The 17,770-nt window shown below is 49.0% G+C and overlaps 3 protein-coding genes and 2 non-coding genes across 5 annotated transcripts; 4 read left to right on the forward strand and 1 right to left on the reverse strand.

Annotated features, from left to right (window-relative positions):
• The first annotated feature begins 1,621 nt into the window (after nucleotides 1–1,621).
• Nucleotides 1,622–1,695, forward strand: EI90DRAFT_t51. The gene has a single exon. It is a non-coding gene; the product is annotated as a tRNA-Thr (tRNA).
• Nucleotides 1,696–2,058: 363 nt separating this feature from the next.
• EI90DRAFT_t52 lies at nucleotides 2,059–2,132 on the forward strand. Its single transcript has one exon. It is a non-coding gene; the product is annotated as a tRNA-Val (tRNA).
• Nucleotides 2,133–4,866: 2,734 nt separating this feature from the next.
• EI90DRAFT_2298534 (uncharacterized protein) lies at nucleotides 4,867–7,342 on the forward strand. Its single transcript, XM_039052845.1, has 10 exons — nucleotides 4,867–5,021; nucleotides 5,089–5,364; nucleotides 5,421–5,596; nucleotides 5,657–5,944; nucleotides 6,030–6,103; nucleotides 6,161–6,246; nucleotides 6,300–6,330; nucleotides 6,379–6,460; nucleotides 6,521–6,692; nucleotides 6,757–7,342. Exons 1-10 carry the CDS (start codon nucleotides 4,973–4,975, stop codon nucleotides 7,071–7,073), a joined length of 1,551 nt encoding a protein of 516 aa, XP_038921474.1. The 5' UTR covers nucleotides 4,867–4,972; the 3' UTR covers nucleotides 7,074–7,342.
• Nucleotides 7,343–7,365: 23 nt separating this feature from the next.
• Nucleotides 7,366–12,266, forward strand: EI90DRAFT_3151313 (uncharacterized protein). Its single transcript, XM_039065719.1, has 21 exons — nucleotides 7,366–7,815; nucleotides 7,881–7,947; nucleotides 8,033–8,496; nucleotides 8,571–8,678; nucleotides 8,733–8,835; nucleotides 8,913–9,017; nucleotides 9,066–9,170; nucleotides 9,234–9,399; nucleotides 9,470–9,540; nucleotides 9,635–9,697; nucleotides 9,747–10,003; nucleotides 10,071–10,361; nucleotides 10,411–10,583; nucleotides 10,641–10,901; nucleotides 10,987–11,060; nucleotides 11,116–11,204; nucleotides 11,250–11,280; nucleotides 11,329–11,410; nucleotides 11,476–11,644; nucleotides 11,699–12,065; nucleotides 12,129–12,266. The coding sequence occupies exons 1-20, from the start codon at nucleotides 7,611–7,613 to the stop codon at nucleotides 12,013–12,015; spliced, it is 3,201 nt and encodes a 1,066-aa protein (XP_038921475.1). The 5' UTR covers nucleotides 7,366–7,610; the 3' UTR covers nucleotides 12,016–12,065; nucleotides 12,129–12,266.
• Nucleotides 12,267–12,700: 434 nt separating this feature from the next.
• On the reverse strand, nucleotides 12,701–17,106 carry EI90DRAFT_3038181 (quinon protein alcohol dehydrogenase-like superfamily; the record flags this gene model as incomplete). Its single annotated transcript, XM_039058840.1, is given in 19 exon segments — nucleotides 12,701–12,826; nucleotides 12,905–13,083; nucleotides 13,151–13,322; nucleotides 13,383–13,464; nucleotides 13,519–13,549; nucleotides 13,608–13,693; nucleotides 13,744–13,823; nucleotides 13,879–13,989; nucleotides 14,044–14,219; nucleotides 14,277–14,835; nucleotides 14,924–15,089; nucleotides 15,148–15,252; nucleotides 15,478–15,586; nucleotides 15,644–16,233; nucleotides 16,297–16,348; nucleotides 16,406–16,668; nucleotides 16,681–16,898; nucleotides 16,959–16,977; nucleotides 17,072–17,106. 16 exon segments carry the CDS (start codon nucleotides 16,644–16,646, stop codon nucleotides 12,701–12,703), a joined length of 2,865 nt encoding a protein of 954 aa, XP_038921476.1. The 5' UTR covers nucleotides 16,647–16,668; nucleotides 16,681–16,898; nucleotides 16,959–16,977; nucleotides 17,072–17,106.
• Nucleotides 17,107–17,770: the final 664 nt, after the last annotated feature.

Genomic DNA, 17,770 nt, shown 5'->3' on the forward strand with positions numbered 1-17,770 from the left:
CAATATGAGGAAAACTTCCGGGGATACCCGGAAGTCACATGAAGGCAGGATCCAGGGACCAGAGCATGCGGTGCAGGAAGCGCACACGGGAAGTGGAGCGGGTCCGGACGCGGGTCCGGGTCCGGGCTAAGTCAGGGTATGTGCCCTGACACTTACCCACTTGCCAGGTTGGCAATCTTGTGAGAGAATTGCCTTATCGAGCACTGTGGAGTGAGTAGTTGAAGGGTGGGATTAGCGACAGCTATTGGATAGTGGGAAAACCTTTGCGGGATTGGCGGAGGTCCTAGGAGGTCCATAGTAATGTTGGGTAGGTAGGAATATCAATAACCTTCTATGATTAGGATAAGGGGTACTGGAGATGGTACCAGAGATCGGAGGCAGAGGTGGACCAGAGGTATACTGGAGGGTATGGTGGAGGTGAGGGAGGGGACGGACCGGAGGTGGACCAGAGGTGGACCGGAGGTGGACCGGAATGGTGGCGGAGTAGGGCGGAGGTTGGGCAGAGTTGGTATGGATATGACACTTTCACATGAGGACATGCAAACATACAATTGGTTTGGGACTTCAAAGACACATTGTTCACTAAGACTCCATGCAAGGTTCTTGAAGGAGAAGATGAACGATTGTGTCATATCCGTGCATACCCGATCCCGACCTGACTCCCAGACCTCCTCCTTCACCACCTCTGGAGTCCTACCCTACCACTGTCCGTTCCGATATTCACCTTCGGTCCTGGCACCACACCTCCTCTCACCTCCCATGCCACCTCAACTCCTCCGTCCCTCTCCTGTCCTATCTCCATCCGCTCCGATACTCACCTCGGACCGAACACCACCCCTCTTGCCACCCTCCTCCTACTCCTCCTCCCACTCCTCCGCTCCCTCCTCACAACAACTCCACCCCTTCCATCATCCTCCTACTCTTCTCCCGTCCGCTCCGATACTCACCTTTGGACCTGACACTTTCCTCTCCTCCACATCCTTCCTCTTTCCTCTCTCTTCCCTCTGGCCCTCTTCTGTCGACCCCCTGCCAAGTTACGACCTTCCGCTGCTGTCCCGTACTTTGTACTCGGACACTGCTCGTACCTTTGCTCCGAGCCTCCGTCATAGCGTCCTACCTCGGACTTTGACTCCACCTCAGCCTTAGTCCATTGCACTGGTGACCTCATACTACGTAAACACCATTGCCAATATTCCTCGGACTTTCAACCCCGCCTCCGTAACCTCCGTAACCTCCAAGCTCCATGGATCATCTTTGGCTCTTTCGCCACTTGTAATGTATCTCTTGCATTTTCCCCTCATCCCTATTTGGACTGCTGCTTCTTCCCATTCTAGCCAGTTAGTCACCATCCCCACTTCCCCTCATCCTCCTGCCCCTCTGGGCCTTGCCCTCCTTACCTCCTTTCGGACGTATCACAGGTTCTGCCTTATGACCTTCGGTACCGCTCCGCTTCTGTCATCCCTTTGTTCCTTGTGCTTTTGCCCCCTCCATTATATATATCAGCGCTTGTACATACTTGTTTTAGCCCTTAGTCTAAAATCGACCTGAAATGCCCCCTAGAGACTTCCTGCTCACCTACTGTGAAATTAAGGACTGTTGAAATAACCACCTCAGCCTAACAGGGCATATGGTGTAATGGCTGTGCACACTGAGTTCGTGATCCAGAAGACTGGAGTTCGATTCCCAGTATGTCCAACTTTTAGGCTTCCCTAAAAGACCACGTCCAAATTCCAACATGGTGGACATTCTGTGGAATACACCAAGCACACCCAAATCCGGTTGCTGCCACGTGAGCTGGGCACATGAAGTCAAGCATTAAATTAGCCAGCCTGACAAAGTTTCAGGGGGTGTAGCTCAGAGCACTAAGGACCCAAATCCGGCTGCTTCAGACCACATGACATGGACATGTAGGAGATTAGCAGTAAGTCCGGCCTGAATATAAATTCAGGGGGTGACGGCTCACGGGTTGTTGGAACCCCGGTGGTTTGGGTCACATGTGGATCACATGGTCAATCCAATGTGAAGGGGGTGTGTTGAAATAACCACCTCAGCCTAACAGGGCATATGGTGTAATGGCTGTGCACACTGAGTTCACGATCCAGAAGACTGGAGTTCGATTCCCAGTATGTCCAACTTTTAGGCTTCCCTAAAAGACCACGTCCAAATTCCAACAAGGACCAAATGGACAAACAGCAATGGCACAGCGCTCCGCTTGAGTCGCTGAGGCCAAGGTCCCTCCTTGCTAAGTCTCCGGTTCCCCTCCGGAATCGTCTGCCCTTGCCCAGTTCTAACAGATTGGTGGCATTGAACAAAGTGACGAAACAGGAATGGATGTCACAGAATGGAAAGTGAAGGACAAATTGTATTAGTGAAGCGATGTCATGATCGTCGTTGTACATGTACATGATAAAAAAAGTCACGAGGACATGTTGGTCAAACAAATTAGCCAAATATTAAATAAGTCACAAGGACAAGTTTGACAAATGTGGAAAACCATCACATCAGCAAAAGTGGCAGGATTGGCGTAATATCGGGAGGACAGTGTGACTCTGCTGTGCAGGTAATACATCCTCAGTTCACTCAAAGTGAAACTGAGTATCATTTGCGATTGGCTATTATTTCATATAGCTGGTTGCCATTCTGCAAGCACAAGCACAGATTGAAAGGGGGAGGCACACGCAATGTGATTATTCTGTTGAGCAGCGTTGCAACGTGTTACAACATTGGCTTCACCATTCTAACGCGTCATAATACCGCTGGAAATGTTACAATGATTAAGCCAAAGTTAAGTGCGTTCAACGGCGATTCCGGATTTCCGACATCGGACTTCTCCCCTCATTTGCCGACCCCCAGAATTAGCCGAATTTTATTGTATGTATTATTTTTTATCGACATTCTTCATTCTGACCTCTACCAGCACAGGTTGGATCGTCGTAGGAAACCACCCACTGATCGGACGTACCTTACTGTTCCTTCTTCCACTATTCCCCATTTTCCTACATGGTTAAACAAAACACTTAAATATGATGTTCGTTCAAGTGTAGTCTGAGGTATTCTTATCAAAATTGGGAATAGATTGGCCTGGAGCTCACAGCCAGTTGCGAGCGCGTACAGACTGGGCGACACGCATTTGCGCTACTATATTGTAGTCGAAGATCGGGCGCTAATAGGCCTAGGCCACTGTGGAGCGCCTCGTTTGGCAGATAACGTGGATTCGAACACTATTTTTGTCTGACAAGGTTTCCTCTCAAGGAAAAGTGGATCAAACCGAGTGCCAATTGGATGAGGGGCGTCACGGGCATTTCTACATGCGGGCCAGTCTCTATCATGTATTTCCAATGAATCGCTGACCCTTGTCCTACCGGCAGCCTTGATATCTGGGAGCGGGCTTACCGCTGTGAAGTAGTGAAACTGCCTTTACCCAAGTCTCTCCTCGTAAACACATCAGAGTTCCCCACTCCACTTCAGGGGAATTTTATCAGCGCCATCTAACGGAACATTTACAACCTCCATCAAGCCCCTGAACTGCAGGAGTGTCGCTTTCTTGATGGCTAATCCACCCCCAGAGCCACCACCCACACAAGTCAACGTGGCGGCAGAAGTGTCTGATCCCGGTAACTAGTGACTAGCCCTATGTTGCAGGGCAAGTCCATTGGCACCACATCCGGGCGCACATCGCCACCGTACCGGATAAGATAGTACATCATCTAGGTGGAATCACAGGCGCTCTCAGAATATTCATTCGGTTGGGTCAGTGTCCTTGCATCGCATAATTTCGCACTACCAAACTGATAAGGCGGTTGGCAGGTTTGCCGATTGTATTACATTCTGAACGAGACCCAACATTCCAAAATCTGTCAACAGTGGCAACACTCTTTGCGAGTGTATCCGCATCGACCATTCAACTGAGGCAAGTTGTTCGAGCTTGTGCCTTGAAACCCGTGACAGCTTCGCTGCCGTGATCTAGCTATACGCAAGCGGATACGAGGATCGATCAGGCGGTCAATATCCTTTGGATCGTCTCGCTTGTTTTTGCCATCGCGAGCGCCATCAACAGTCAACTCAGTTATCAGTGAGTTTGAAGCACGTCGACAAGTTTACTTAATCATCCTCTTTAGATGGTCCTCGATGGTATTCATGACCCCACTTTCAGCTCTTCCTTGGCAGAGGTCCATGTGGACTCGCCGGTCGCCTCTCATCTTTCTTGTTCTATCCGTAATATCGTTAGCAAACTTTCATTATTAGGATGACTGGCTTATACAATGAGTGTACTGCTCCAGGTTCTCCGCGGGCACTGTCTGCTTCACATTCTCTCATTTTTCTCACCACCCGATCATCCCGTTCTGCGTCACGGCTGCTTCAGCAGTCTCAGCAGCAGGACTGCTCGTCGTCGGGACCTGGTTCATCGCGGAATATTTTTCATTTGGGAGCGGAACGAAGACAGGAGTGCGCACAACAGCCTTTGGTATCATCGAGCTGTTTCTGACCAATTTTTTCTGTCGCATGTAAAGGATTATTTATCCCCTTCAGCATGGGATTTGGCGAGGGATGGCGTTTTGAAATTTCTCCGATGGTGAGTCTGGGTGAGGAGTAGATATCTATTTCTAATTTCTCCATTCCGATGCGTATGGAATCGTGACCCGACCTGGCTCGTATCTCGTATCAAGGGCCTATCGGTCAGCTGAATTATGGTGCTCTCACTATCGAGTGTGGTTCCTCCTGATATTCGGGTATCTCCACTTACTGATTTGTCTGACATATGATGGGGCTAATTGTGTCCAGTATTGCTCTCTTTCCTATAACTTGCATCGTCATTGGTTGTCTTTTTTCTTACGCCCTCGGCCTCATAGATGTCGACATATCAAGGGAAAGTGTGAGGAGGATTTTTACACAACATCGGCGCCAAGGAGACTTAGCCCGACGCAATTCCATTCTCCCTACGACGTTCAATATCCCAATCTGGCGCAGTGCAATGGAGACGCGACTCCGAGATAATGACCAACTGCCGTCCAATGTTGGAGGTCAGTCCTGCTCATCTATCATCCTATACACGAATGACCCTACTCCCTGAACCCGACACACTCGCAGGTAATGATGCTGATGCACATGCGGTCGCTCAGTCCAGACCGAATATCAGGGCGATCCAACAGAGCTTGGAACTAGGCGATGGTCCCTCGAACCCAACCACTCCCGCCCAGAAATTTCGCAGTGCAGTCATCAAAGTAATCATGGGAAAACGTCGTGCTAGGGCGGAGGTCAAACGGGGGATGGAATCGGCACTACAGTTTTTGTCTCTAACTCGGTCGCCACGGGAGCACAACGCAATGATCCATGGCATCAACTTTTCTCACGACGGCCGTTACTGTAAGTCAAAGTCCTTTTTGTAGAAACACCATTGCTGAATATCAACATGGGTATAGTTGTTACTTTTTCAGGGCACGAAAACGATGTTTTAATCTGGGAAGCGAACCAAATGGAAGTGAAAGTCGTTGAGCGAGTCAATTTGCAGCGGTGCGGATTTGATCTCCAGTTTGGAGATCGCATGAAAACAATTCAAGTAATGTTATTGAGAGAGAGTCGAGTGGTAATAATCAAAGTATGTCTTACCAGCTAACTCCAAGCGTCAACTGCGCGATCTCATACTACTGTCAACCAGGGATCGTGGCTTCAGCAATTTCTACAAATGTGGTGGCTGCGGTGGCTCCTGGCGCCTCTGTGGTTTCAGGGGCCTCAGAAGTTTCTGCGGCTCCTGACGTTTCCATGGCTCCGGCAGCTTCGGCGGCCGCAGCGGATTGAGCGACTGGAGCGGCTTGAGCGGCTTGAGCGGCTTGACTTAATTGGTCGGCTCCTGCGGTTTGTTGGATTTCTGGTGATTCTGGGGCGTCAAGGGCTTCAGTGGCTTCACCCGGTGGGTTCTATAAAGTGGCTCAACTGGGTTTCCGATGTCAGTAGGAATTTTTCAGGGTGGGAAGAGCACACATCCAAGGCCACCCACTCTTGATTTAGGATTTGGACTGAAACCTTTACAGGGCACACGCCTCCCTTTTGCAGAGGATCTTGATTATGCACTCGAAGATGCTGTTCTTACCCGGGACGGAACCAAGTGAGCTTCTATTCATATAACCCATGATGTCAGCGAGCTGAATTTCATTAAATGCAGGTTATTGGGAATAGCTACAGTGAGTGCAACGGCAGACAAACATTATCCTGGGCCCTCAAAATCACCTTCAGAATGTCGAATCATTAGTCAGTGTATTGATGATGATGATGATGCGAGAAACTGATTAATATCATTGTAGTCTACAATGTTAAGACAAAGAAGATTGTTTTGTAAGTTTGTTGGGTGTTTGTGGACCAGCCATGTCATATATGTTGTAGCGAAATTCCCACCTTCGACTCCATACGGAGGATAAGTTTATCTTACTCAGGGAGGCGTTTACTTGTTATGTCTGATGGAAATGTACAGTGTTGCGTTCTTTCTATAATCTTGCATCTTACATATTACATGCTTTCATTCTAGACGCCACCGCGCCTGTTCCTTGTTTACCCTACCTGGCTTGTCCCATTGCACACATTCTACCTTCCAGATGAGGCGGAATACCCGACTTATGGCCAGTTCGGAATTCGCAGCCCCAGTGCCCTCATGGCAAGTGAGTCCGAGGAAGATCAAATCATCATCTGCGCCAACAAACGTAGGGTCCCGATTAGTGAACGTTCCCTTGCACTGACCCTCGATTCCAATCTTCTAACATGTAGGAGGGAACATCTTCATATGGCACCGTGAATCCTATCACCTCCTGCACTCATTCACAATTTCGATTCCCTGGGGCACTGAAGTCAGTGGGGTGACTTTCGGCTCTGAGCGCTTGGAGGACCACAGCTATTTGAAGGTGGCTGTTGCATGCACCGACGGAACTGTCATCATGTGGGGCTCGAAATGGGATCACCCTAATCCTCCCCTCCTCACTGACGAATTACCGCGAGTGGCTCGTGAAGCTACTGGAGGAACTACCGAAGAAGTTATTGAAGGGGGAGATGGAGGTGCTAATGAAGAGATTGTTATGGAGGTTTAAGTGCAAATCCCTCCGTCATGACCTTCTGACTCGTACTATTCTTTGTTTTCGTAACTTCTGTAGTCCAGTTCCTGATGGTAGGTCCTATCTAATGGATGGAAGATTATCTTGGTGGTATGGCACTGTATTGCACTGAGCCAGTTCAATTCGCTTCTTGAATCATTAATGCGTTGCAATCATTAATTATCGACATTCTTCGTGGAGTTCCCGATCGTCGAAGCCACGGATCGGACACTGATGGGCCTTAGGCCGCTTCGGAGTCTACCGGCCCCGTTTGGCAGATAGCGTAGAACCGACCACTGACAAGGCAAAAATGGAAACCGAGTGCCGATTGAATGAGAGGGCTTCAACCGGCATTTCAGCCCGCGCTACCATGCATTTCCAATGAATGGCTGATCTTCGTCCCAACCCGCGGCCTTGACATCTGGAAGCCGGGGCTTATCGCTGTGAAGTAGTGGACGGCGCCCAAGTCTCTCCTCGTCAGCACATTACTCTGGAGTCCCACGAGCTTTATTTCATCAGAGTGCCGCTTCCTTGATGGCCAATCCACCTCCAGAACCAACACTCACGCAACAAGCCAACGTCCCAGCAGAGGATGATAGGGATGTTTTCCTGGCCTGCCTCAAGGAATTTAAGGAGCTCGGTCAGAAGCTGGATCGCATCATCACTTCAGCTGAACGTCAAAAGCCCGATCGCATGATCCTCGCCTCAGCTGAACCAGTGAGCGATATTGCTCATACATGTACGAATTCTTAACTATTCCCTCTCTGGAGAGTGCACCTTCGGATGAATTTCTGTCCTTGTTAGCGCATTCTGGCCCAAGAAATGAGGATATCCAGGATATCCAGGATATCCAGTTTAAAGCATTTCAGCGGTAAGGGACCACAGCCGGTTGTTCAACTCAGTGTGACAAAACAGGTTGGAACTGAACCCGCTTGAACATTCCCCACATTGTGTAGCGAGATGGCGAGACTCAGCAGTGCCGTGACACGCATCGCCGACACTATCAAAGATCTCAAATCCGCGTATCATCTGATTCGGATATCGGAAGAATTTCGCTCTCGCTTGGCGTTGGTTTTCCGTATTCTGCCCCTTATTGCTTCCCCATCATCAAGTGCCAAACTGAAGAAACAGTGGCTCGATCGGCCATCGTCCTCCTTACCCATGCAGTATTGGACGCCAGCACAAGTTATCCGCGAGAATATTTATCTTGATGAGACTATGACTGGTACTCCCGATCGAGAAACTCTCTCCATGGGACTTCAGAAGCTTGGCCAAGGAGTTGATGTCTTTAATGCTGCTCTGAAAGGCCTTCCTGGGTTTCATGATATTCCAGGCTACAACGCAAAGGAGATCAACCTCTCATTGCGAAATTTCGCTCAAGACCTGAAATATTGGGGCCGTAATTTGGACAACTTCCATGGCTCGTTTTTCTTTTTGTTCTCATATCCGATATCTCGGTAAACTAAAAATCGACCAACCCAATATGTGTCACAGGGCAAACACTTTCGCACCACCTCAGGGCGCACGTTGCTACCATTCAGGCGAAAATAGCAGATCATCTAGCTGGAATCACAGGCGCTCTCGAGATATTCATTCACTTGGGTTGGCAGTTATCCTTGCATTCATTGTCCCTACAAACAACATTGATTATGACAGGTTTGCCGATTGTATTACGTTCCGAACGGGATTCAACATTTCAAAATTTGTCGACAGTCGCAGCCCTCTTTGCGAGCGTATCCGCAACGACGATTCAATTCAGGTAAGTTTTGTTTCGAAGTACTTACTTTGTGCTTTTAGAACGCACGCCTTGACAACTCTGCTGCTGTGATCATCTAGCTATACTCAAGCGGGTACGAGGGTCGAACAAGCAGTCAACGTCCTCTGGATCGTCTCGCTTGTTTTTGCCATCGCGAGTGCCACCAATAGTCAACTTAGTTATCAGTGAGTTTGGAGCATGCCGATCCGAGTTTACGCAATCATCTCCTTTAGATGGACCTCAGTTGTATTCTCGACTCCGATGTCGGCTCTCTCATGGTGGGGATCCCTGTGGATTCGCCGGATGCCTCTCATCTTTCTTGTTCTATCCGTAATATCGTTAGTGAGCTTCTGTCATAAGGATAAGCATGACTGGCTTATATAATGAGTGTGCCCCTCCAGGTTCTCCGTGGGCATTGTGTGCTTCACATTCTCTAATTTCGGGAATCACCCGATCATCCCAGTCTGTGTCACGGCTGCTTCAGCAGTCTCGGCAGTAGCACTGTTCTACGTTGGACTCCGGTTCATTGCAGAGTATTTTGCGTTTAGGAGCAGAAAAAAGACAGGGGTACGCCCTTGAATAACCTCTGAATGTCATCGAGCCATTTCTGACAAATAGTTTTTCTGCTGCACGTAAGGATGAACTTGATTATTTGTCCGGATCAGCAGGGGATTTGGCGAGCGATTGGGTTCTGAAAGCTCTTCGAAGGTGAGTCCGGGTGAAGAGTAGATATCTGTTTCTAATTTCTCCATTTCGATGCGGATGAAATCGTGACCCGACTTGTCTCGTATCTCGTATCAAGGGCCTATCAGTCAGCTGCACTATGGTGCTCTAAATATCAAGAGTGGTTCCTCCTGATAATCGGGTACCTGCTCTTACCGATTTGCTTGACATATGGTACTAATTGTGTCCAGCATTACTGTCTTTCCTATAACTTTCTTCATCATTTTCTGTCTCTTCCTTTGCGAAAAGTATGGCATAGAGACCGACGAAATATGGGAACATATTTGCGATTGGTTTCGGCGGATCAAGAATCTCGCACAAAATTGGCGCCAACAACGCTTAACCAGACGCAGGTCCATTCTCCCTACGACGTCCGATACCCCAATTTGGCGCAGTGCGATGGAGACGCGACTCCGAGATAATGACCAACCGCCGTCCAATGTTGGAGGTCAGCCCTGCTCATCTATCGTCTTGTACACGAATGACTCTACTCCCTGAATCCGACACACTCGCAGGCAATGATGCTGAGGCCCATGCGGTCGCTCAGCTCAATCTGAATATCAAGACGATCCACCGAAGCCTGGAACTAGGCGATGGTCCCTCGACCCCCATCCAGAAATTTCGTAGTGCAGTCATCAAAGTAATCATGGAAAACCGTTGTGCTAGGGCAGAACTCAAAAAGAAGCACAAAAAGGAGGAGATGGACTCAATGAAACTAGCACTGGGGTTTTTATCACCCGTTCAGTCATCACGGGAGCATACGACGATGATCCATGACATCAATTTCCGTTACGATGGCCGTTACCGTAGGTCAAAGATGTCTGTTGTAGGACCACCATTGCTGAATATCAGTAGTTGCTACTTTTTCAGCCCACGAAAAAAAAGTATTCATCTGGGAAACGAACCAAATGGAAGTGAAGGTCATTGAGCGGGTGGATTTGCGGCGTAGATCTGATCTCCCATCTGGAGATCACATGGAAGCAATTCAAGTAATGTTATTGAGAGAGAATCGAGTGGTGATAATTAAAGTATGTCTTACTAGCTAACTCCAAGCGTCAACAGCGTGACGTCATATTGTCTACCAGGGATCGTGGCTTAAGCGATTGTGGCTTCTGCGGCGGCTTCTGCGGCTCCTGGCGCTTCTGAGGCTTCTGAGGCTTCAGCGGTTTCAGCCGATTCTGGAGCTTAGTCTGTTTAATTTGTTTCATCGGCTCCTGCGGCATGCGGGGTTGAGGCTTCAGTTGATTCTGGGTCCTCGGAGGCTTCAGGGGCTTCATCGGGTTGGTGCTATAAAGTGCATCAACTGGGTTCCTGAGGTCGGGAGGAACGAGGCCGGTAGGAACGAGGTCGGTAGGAAGTTTTCAGGGTGGGAAGAGCGCACATCCAAGGCCGCCCACTTTTGATTTGGGATTTGGACTGAAGCCTTTACAGGGCACACGTCTCCCTTTTGCAGGGGACCTTGACTACGCACTCGAGGATGCTGTCCTCACCCGGGACGGAACCAAGCGAGCTTCTATTCACATAACACATGATGTCGACGAGCTGAATTTTATTATACAGATTATTGGGAATAGCTACAGTACTGAGTGCAATGGCGGACAAAGATTATCCAAAGCCATCAAAGTCCCCTTCGGAATGTCGAATCATTAGTAAGCATATTGGTGATGATGAGAAACCGATTAATATCATTGCAGTCTATGATGTCGAGACAAAGAAGACTGTTTTGTAAGTTTGTCGGGTGTTTGTGGACCAGCCATGTCATATATGTTGTAGCGAAATTCCCACCTTCGATTCCATACGGAGGATGAGCTTATCTTACTCAAGCAAGCGTTTGCTTGTTATGTCTGATGGCAGTGTACAGTGTCGTGTTCTTTCTATAATCTTGCACCTTACTTATTATATTACATGCTTTCATTCTAGACGCCACCGCGCCTGTTCCTAGTTTACCCTACCTGGCTCGTCCCATTGCACACATTTGACCTTCCAGACGAGACGGAATACCCTATTTATGGCCAGTTTGGAATTCGGAGCCCTGCCCCCGTGGCAGATGAGTCCGAGGAAGATCAAATCATCATTTGCGCTAACAAACGTAGGGCCAACGTCCCCTAGTGCTAACACTTGATTCCAATCCTCTAATGTATAGGAGGGAAAGTCTTCATATGGCACCGCGAATCGTATCGCCTTCTGCACTCGTTCACAATTTCGATTCCTGGAAACGCTGAAGTCAGTGGGGTGACTTTTGGCTGCGAGCGCATGCCAGCCCACAGCTATCTCAGGGTAGCAGCTGCATGCACCGACGGAACCGTCATCATGTGGAGCACGAAATGGGATCACCCCGATTATCCTGTCCTCACCGACGTATTTTCGGGAGCAAGCGAAGAAGCCACTGGAGGAACCATTGAAGAAGTTGCTGAAGGGGCTGGTGCAAGCGTCGCCGAAACAACTGTTAGAGAAGTTTAAGTCGTTGGCAAGTCCCTCCCCTTCGTTGGGTCAAGATCTATCTAAAGAAGGTACCTTTTCAAAAATTCCCCTCGGCAGTATAGTGCGCACTGTGATCACTTCCTTGCATGTAGCACACCATTTCTTTCCTTGGCCACTTTGATCCGCATTGTGATGTGTTGACTCTTCAAGGATGCCTTTGATCACTCATTGAACGTACCATTTGTCTACGCTCTAGTGACAGATCAGAAAATCGACGTGCTTCTCGAATTAGTACATTCTCATTATTTAAAGCACCTATTGAACAGTCTATCGAAAGGGCCTAATGAAGGGGCTGCTGAAGAGACTGCCAGAAAACCGCAAGTTGTGCCCAGCTAGTTCTGTCTCCATCACTGCTGCCTTATAATCGTGTGAAGGGTATTCTTTCTATTTATCTCAAGTTTGTGCCATTTATACAAGGGGACCCGGCGAAGTTTCGGTATGGCACAATCATTTCCTTGTACCGAGGAGCTTGAGCATCAGGTACATGTTTGGAGCTATGATGTTGACAATTGAGGGGGAAGGCGAGCATCTGAATCGAGTACTGTCGCAGGAGCAAAGCCGGTCTGTTGCATGACATTCCAATAAGTCGAAGGATCAGAAATAGAGCTCTAGCAGTCGGACATCTCAAACCTCACTGCACGCTTTCTTCCTCAGAAAGTTTGTTTCATTGGGTACGCTGGCAGTGCACAAGACGAGACGCTTGTTTATCAGGGCATGCAAGGGAGATATATTTCGAGCTGGTCTCCCAGTCAACATTCAAAAACGGGTACATAACTGAACCGCCGTCCACCTGGGATGGGTTATGATATCGTGTGGCACAAGAAGATCTCCTAAACTTGGTGAGGCAGTGGGAATGCAGGCCCGTGACCCCCCAAGGCGAACTCCATATCCTAATAGTACCATCGCTGGAGGAGCTTGCGACCATTAAAACCTTCGTCGACCCGTGGTTCCACGCGATCCCAGTCAAGTGGGAACCTTTGCGGATGAGTGCGCGGTACGAGTGCAAGAGGCGAGAGGACTCTCGATCCCATATAAAAAAGTCACCACCTGCGCAAAAAAAAAAAACGAGCCGGAAAGATGAGCACTAATCGACACACTCTGAAATAAACCTCACGTATGCTAGCACAAACGATGATCTGATCTTCCATCTTTGGTGCACCTACTGCGAACGTCGGGCCTGGGATGCCGAGCTGGCTAGAACCAGCGTATTCCATAGCGTTCGGTATAGGGTATGTATGCAAGAGAGCTAGCCATGTAGGATTGACACGGAACAACTGCGGAGGCGTCTGATGAGGCAGCATTAGGGAAAACGATTATTCCTTCAGCAGATGAAAATGATGGCTTACCTTCTCTTCGTGTGTGACGAGTAAAACCGAGCCAGAGACAGATAGACTTAAGCCTTGAACGTCATTGAGGGTCGGCATCTCGCTGATGCAGGGATAGCTCAGTATAACTGTTCATAAGAATTAGTGACCGACTTACTGAATAGTTTTCCTTTCTTCAATATTGAACACTATGTCGGTGGTGAGATCCTCCCGCGCTTCCAAGCATGTACAAACCGGTAGACTCACAAATGATACGACGTTCGGGACGTGACCTCGATGGTGCCAGTTGTTCATCATCAGGCGTAACATTCAGCGTGCCCACGGCCAGCAGTCTCGAGCGACACATTGAGCTCTTCAATCAATTGTGGGACAAACGACTCACCTTTTCCCATCGGGCGTAATAACGACTTCATCGAGCGAATACGTAAGATTGACCTTCCAGAGTTCGGTTCCATCCATGTCCTATGGTGATATTTTGAGACGAACTCCTAAGACTGGCTTGAGCAACAAGCCACACCATGTGATAAATATAGGTGCCCTCCGTGCACATAAGGGACTTCCCGTCCGGCATCCAAGTGATATTCTGCACTATGCCAACTCGATTGACTGGAGGATGCTTCTTACCGGTCTAAATAATGGACAATTATGAGAGATCATAGCTTCGTTCCGGAAGAAAACCTACTGATATGTTCCAGATAACGTAACCTTTCGCTAGCTTAACGGCCAATAGTTCATTATTCGAGGCCCAAGCAAGGCGTGAGGGATAGTTTGCTCCCTGGAATTGCAGCATGCGATGAAGTTGCATCAACGTGCCGATGCGCCAGACGATGGCAGTTTGGTCCCATGAACAAGTCGCCACTGCAAGCATCAATGCTTAATGGAAGTTTGACCATACAGCCGCCACGTTATGCTCACAGAAATCTCCGTCGGGACTGAACTTAATGTCCTGAATTGTCGCCGCATGCTCCTTCATTGTGTGAGATAACGATAGGGACTTGAGTGCAGGACCAATGGACGCCAGACTCATCCTCCATTCCTCCTTAGCGAGGCGATTATTGTTGACAACCTTCATTACGACTTCTCGGAATCGTTGGATCGGTTTTCTAGATCCTTTGTCCAGTTCCAGATTTGCCCGAATCCGACTTAGGGCCTGACTGAATTGTGAGAGTACCTGTGATTCCGCCCCACTCCTCGGTCCAATTTCCCGCCCCAGGGCATTTCCACCTGACGCAGCCATAGATAAGGTACGAGACGGCGTCATGAGGCCCGACATTGAACCTCGTTCCGGATACTTCATTTCCTTCTCCCGCTCATGTTCGAGGAAATCGCCCTCGATAATCCCAGACACGATAGGGAGCACGTTATCCCCAGGCACTGAACGCCTTCCCAGGAAAGTTCGAATACGGTTCTTCGGACCCGAATAAACTTTTGACGTGGAGCGAAGCCGATCAAGGATCCAGCCTAGCCTGGGATGCTGCCGGACAAATTCCCGCGGTTCCCCCACCAGCCACCGCAACGCAGGTGTTTGTCAGAAGCGTCAACGACGAGTTGAGGCGACTTACCCTCGATCCTTTGTTCTCCCTGAATGTACGATAATCCCTGAGGAACCAGAGACTGACGAGGAAAAGCGAACTTGCTGAAAGAGCTGCCACCGCTGTGACGCAGACGGGAATGTAGCGTGTATGCGGGAAGGTCGAGAAAGCGAAGCAGATCAAACCTAGGGCAAATCTGAAAAAGTATGGTTCCAGATAAGATAGAATGGAGAGGACCACGTAAGACGACGTACGTGGCTACGGATGCGATCAAAAAGAAGAGAGAAGTTTTGGTGGCCCAGATGGAGATCCACCAAGGAACAGCTGGAACAGGACTTGAGTACACTACCAGAGTCCAACTAAGACGGTAAAAGCGGCTACGTGAGCTTCGCGCATAAAAACACCTCCGGAAAACTCACATGTAAGCCAATTGACTATTAACCACGCCAGCCATAGAGAACACTAGCGACAATAGCCAGAACAGGTTCACGACTTTCTGTAATCTAGTGTCCGAATTCTGGTAACTTGAGACATCCCAATGGCACCACATTAGTGCCTCAAATGAAAGAGATTGTGATATTCACCTGAATTGGATGGTTGTCGCAGACACAGTGCAGAAGAAAGTTGACACGGTTGATAAATTCTTCAATACGTCCGTGGTGTACTGCTGGGAAAGCTTAATCGTGGGCAGGCCTAACAACTCCTGCTTGTCAAGAAATCACCACACAGCCAAGATATATCTGCACCCACAGATCTCAAAAAACACACGCAATGCATCTGTGACTGCATCAAGATGAACCACCATTTCGTCCGCTATAGTGGCAACGTGCCGACGAAGGGCAGGCAAATGGAAGCTACCCTTGAAGTGACTCAGATTGCGGGCCCAATAATGCAGATCTTGCTCCAAACTTAAAAACGAGTGGTCTACGTCTTCCGCGGTGTAGTCCGGAACGTGGTGGATACCAGGGAGGGTTTGTAAGGCATTCTCGAACGCAACAAGGTCGCGTGCCAGTCCTTCGAGTTTTTTAGGGAGCGCCTCCCTGTCTGAATTGAAGGGCCCCACCGGGCGAAACTTGCTCTGCTGGGTGACTTGGCGCTTTGATTTGAATCGTGGTGAGGTGTTGCGGACACGGGGTTTGCGAGTCGTGGACATTCGAAGTGCGTCCTTTTGTTTTTGTCGCTCTAAGGTTGGGGGGCGAACTATGATACGGACTAGCTGAAACACTTGAGACAGATGATCTCGGAGAAATGCTGCCGCAATGATCAGATCGACGGCAGAACTGAACCGCCGGACTTCACTGGTGATCTTCTCCAGTACTTTGTCTAAATTCCAGATCTTACTTTAATCGGACCAGACATGAGCAAGTTCATCTGTGAACGGGTTCTAAGGCGAGATGACACACCTCTCGAAAACTTCGAAGCGCTGTTTTTTCTCTTTTTCAAGCTCCGCGTCACCTAGGAGTAGAAGTGAGTGACTCCCTTGCCCACGTGGCACAGAGGATGACAACATACCAATATCAACGGGATCTTCGTCAGTTGGAGCTGGGTTATGGCCAGGACCAAGACCATCGCGTCTTTGAGCAAATTCGCTAAGGACCGCTAACAAGGAATCCCAATTGTTGTCGGTTGACCTATTGCGAACCGCTTCTGAAGAAGGCATGGACGTAGGTACAGGCATAGACATGGGGTGGGCGCCGTCGTTCGATTCAGATGGCGAATCATCTAGCGATGTTCGTGATGCTCGGCGCGACATGCTCAGAAATCTCTCTACTTGTAGGTTACGTTGAATTGTGTGAAGGGTGAGGGTCAAAATCGGTGTAGACGAACACCTCTGGGGAGAGGAGATGATCCTCCGGAGAGCACAGCAAAAGCGAGTTGCCAAGCACCTGGCTCCCCTAGCCAGGCTATTTAAGTACTAGGCTTGCACCCTGGCGGGAGCTGCAATGCGCGCGCAACCGAATTGAGAGCCTCAAGGCAACCTGCCAATCAGGCAATCCATTCAATCCTACATCGATATGAAGTGAACTCGGGCTTCGAGCTTTGAGAATTCAATTGGACACTTTACCCTCGAGAGGAAGTCTTACAACATGCCTTGGGCCTAGCCCCGTGCTCTTCAGGCCCCGTACCGGGAGTAGTAAAGCACGTTAAATATCCAGAGAAACACACACACACACACACAATATGGAAGCAACACGCCATTTACAAAGAACAGCAGCCCAAGGCGATGTGGAGCAGTCGATTCGGCATAGCCCGATGAGCGTAAGACTTGCCCATGTGTCGCAGCTCTGAGCTGAAAGTTGATCAGAATGCAGGGTACATCAGCAGATTGCGTGCAGACAGCACTTGAGCCGCACTCGCCCATCCGTTCTCATTGTACGCTTGTGAAAGAATCTGGATCCTCCGATGCGTTTTCCCCGTCCGAAAGCGTGAAAAATGATCAAGCTTTACGTATAATATAGTTCGAGACTTTCGCGGGTTGCTTCTCATTCCGGCTGCCGTTTCAGAACCCCGCAATATACTTGCATTGGACTAGTGAAAAGCAACAATACTCTATTTCTGTCGAAGCTTCCAGCCTAGTCAGCCATCTAATGATGGCCTATAGAGGGGGGGCCGTTTGGCCTTCAAATGGGCCTAAAAGGGGGTATTTACTAGTGGATGTCCTGGACATCCTGGTGAAGACTGATCCATTCACCAGGACATCCCCAGGACGTCCTAGGATGTCCTGGGATGTCCTGGGATGTCCTGGGATGATTCTATAATTCAATCAAATTCAATCAAATGCTTCTGTGATTCAATCAAATTTGTATTATTCAGGGTAGACATTCAAAACATAATGCCGCAATTGAATCTGATTTCCCATGACAATCCTCAGGCTGC

This window comes from Cantharellus anzutake (assembly GCF_015039405.1).
Source record: "Cantharellus anzutake strain C23 chromosome Unknown EI90scaffold_6, whole genome shotgun sequence".
Taxonomy (NCBI): Eukaryota; Fungi; Basidiomycota; class Agaricomycetes; order Cantharellales; family Hydnaceae; genus Cantharellus; species Cantharellus anzutake.

Coding starts and splice junctions, on each gene's coding strand:
- EI90DRAFT_2298534 (XM_039052845.1), top strand. CDS start 4,973: ATGGAGACGCGACTCCGAGATAATGACCAACTGCCGTCCAATGTTGGA. Junction 5,022..5,088: donor ACTGCCGTCCAATGTTGGAG/GTCAGTCCTGCT, acceptor ACACACTCGCAG/GTAATGATGCTGATGCACAT. Junction 6,247..6,299: donor TTCAGAATGTCGAATCATTA/GTCAGTGTATTG, acceptor ATATCATTGTAG/TCTACAATGTTAAGACAAAG.
- EI90DRAFT_3151313 (XM_039065719.1), top strand. CDS start 7,611: ATGGCCAATCCACCTCCAGAACCAACACTCACGCAACAAGCCAACGTC. Junction 11,061..11,115: donor CTCACCCGGGACGGAACCAA/GCGAGCTTCTAT, acceptor TTTATTATACAG/ATTATTGGGAATAGCTACAG. Junction 11,205..11,249: donor TTCGGAATGTCGAATCATTA/GTAAGCATATTG, acceptor ATATCATTGCAG/TCTATGATGTCGAGACAAAG.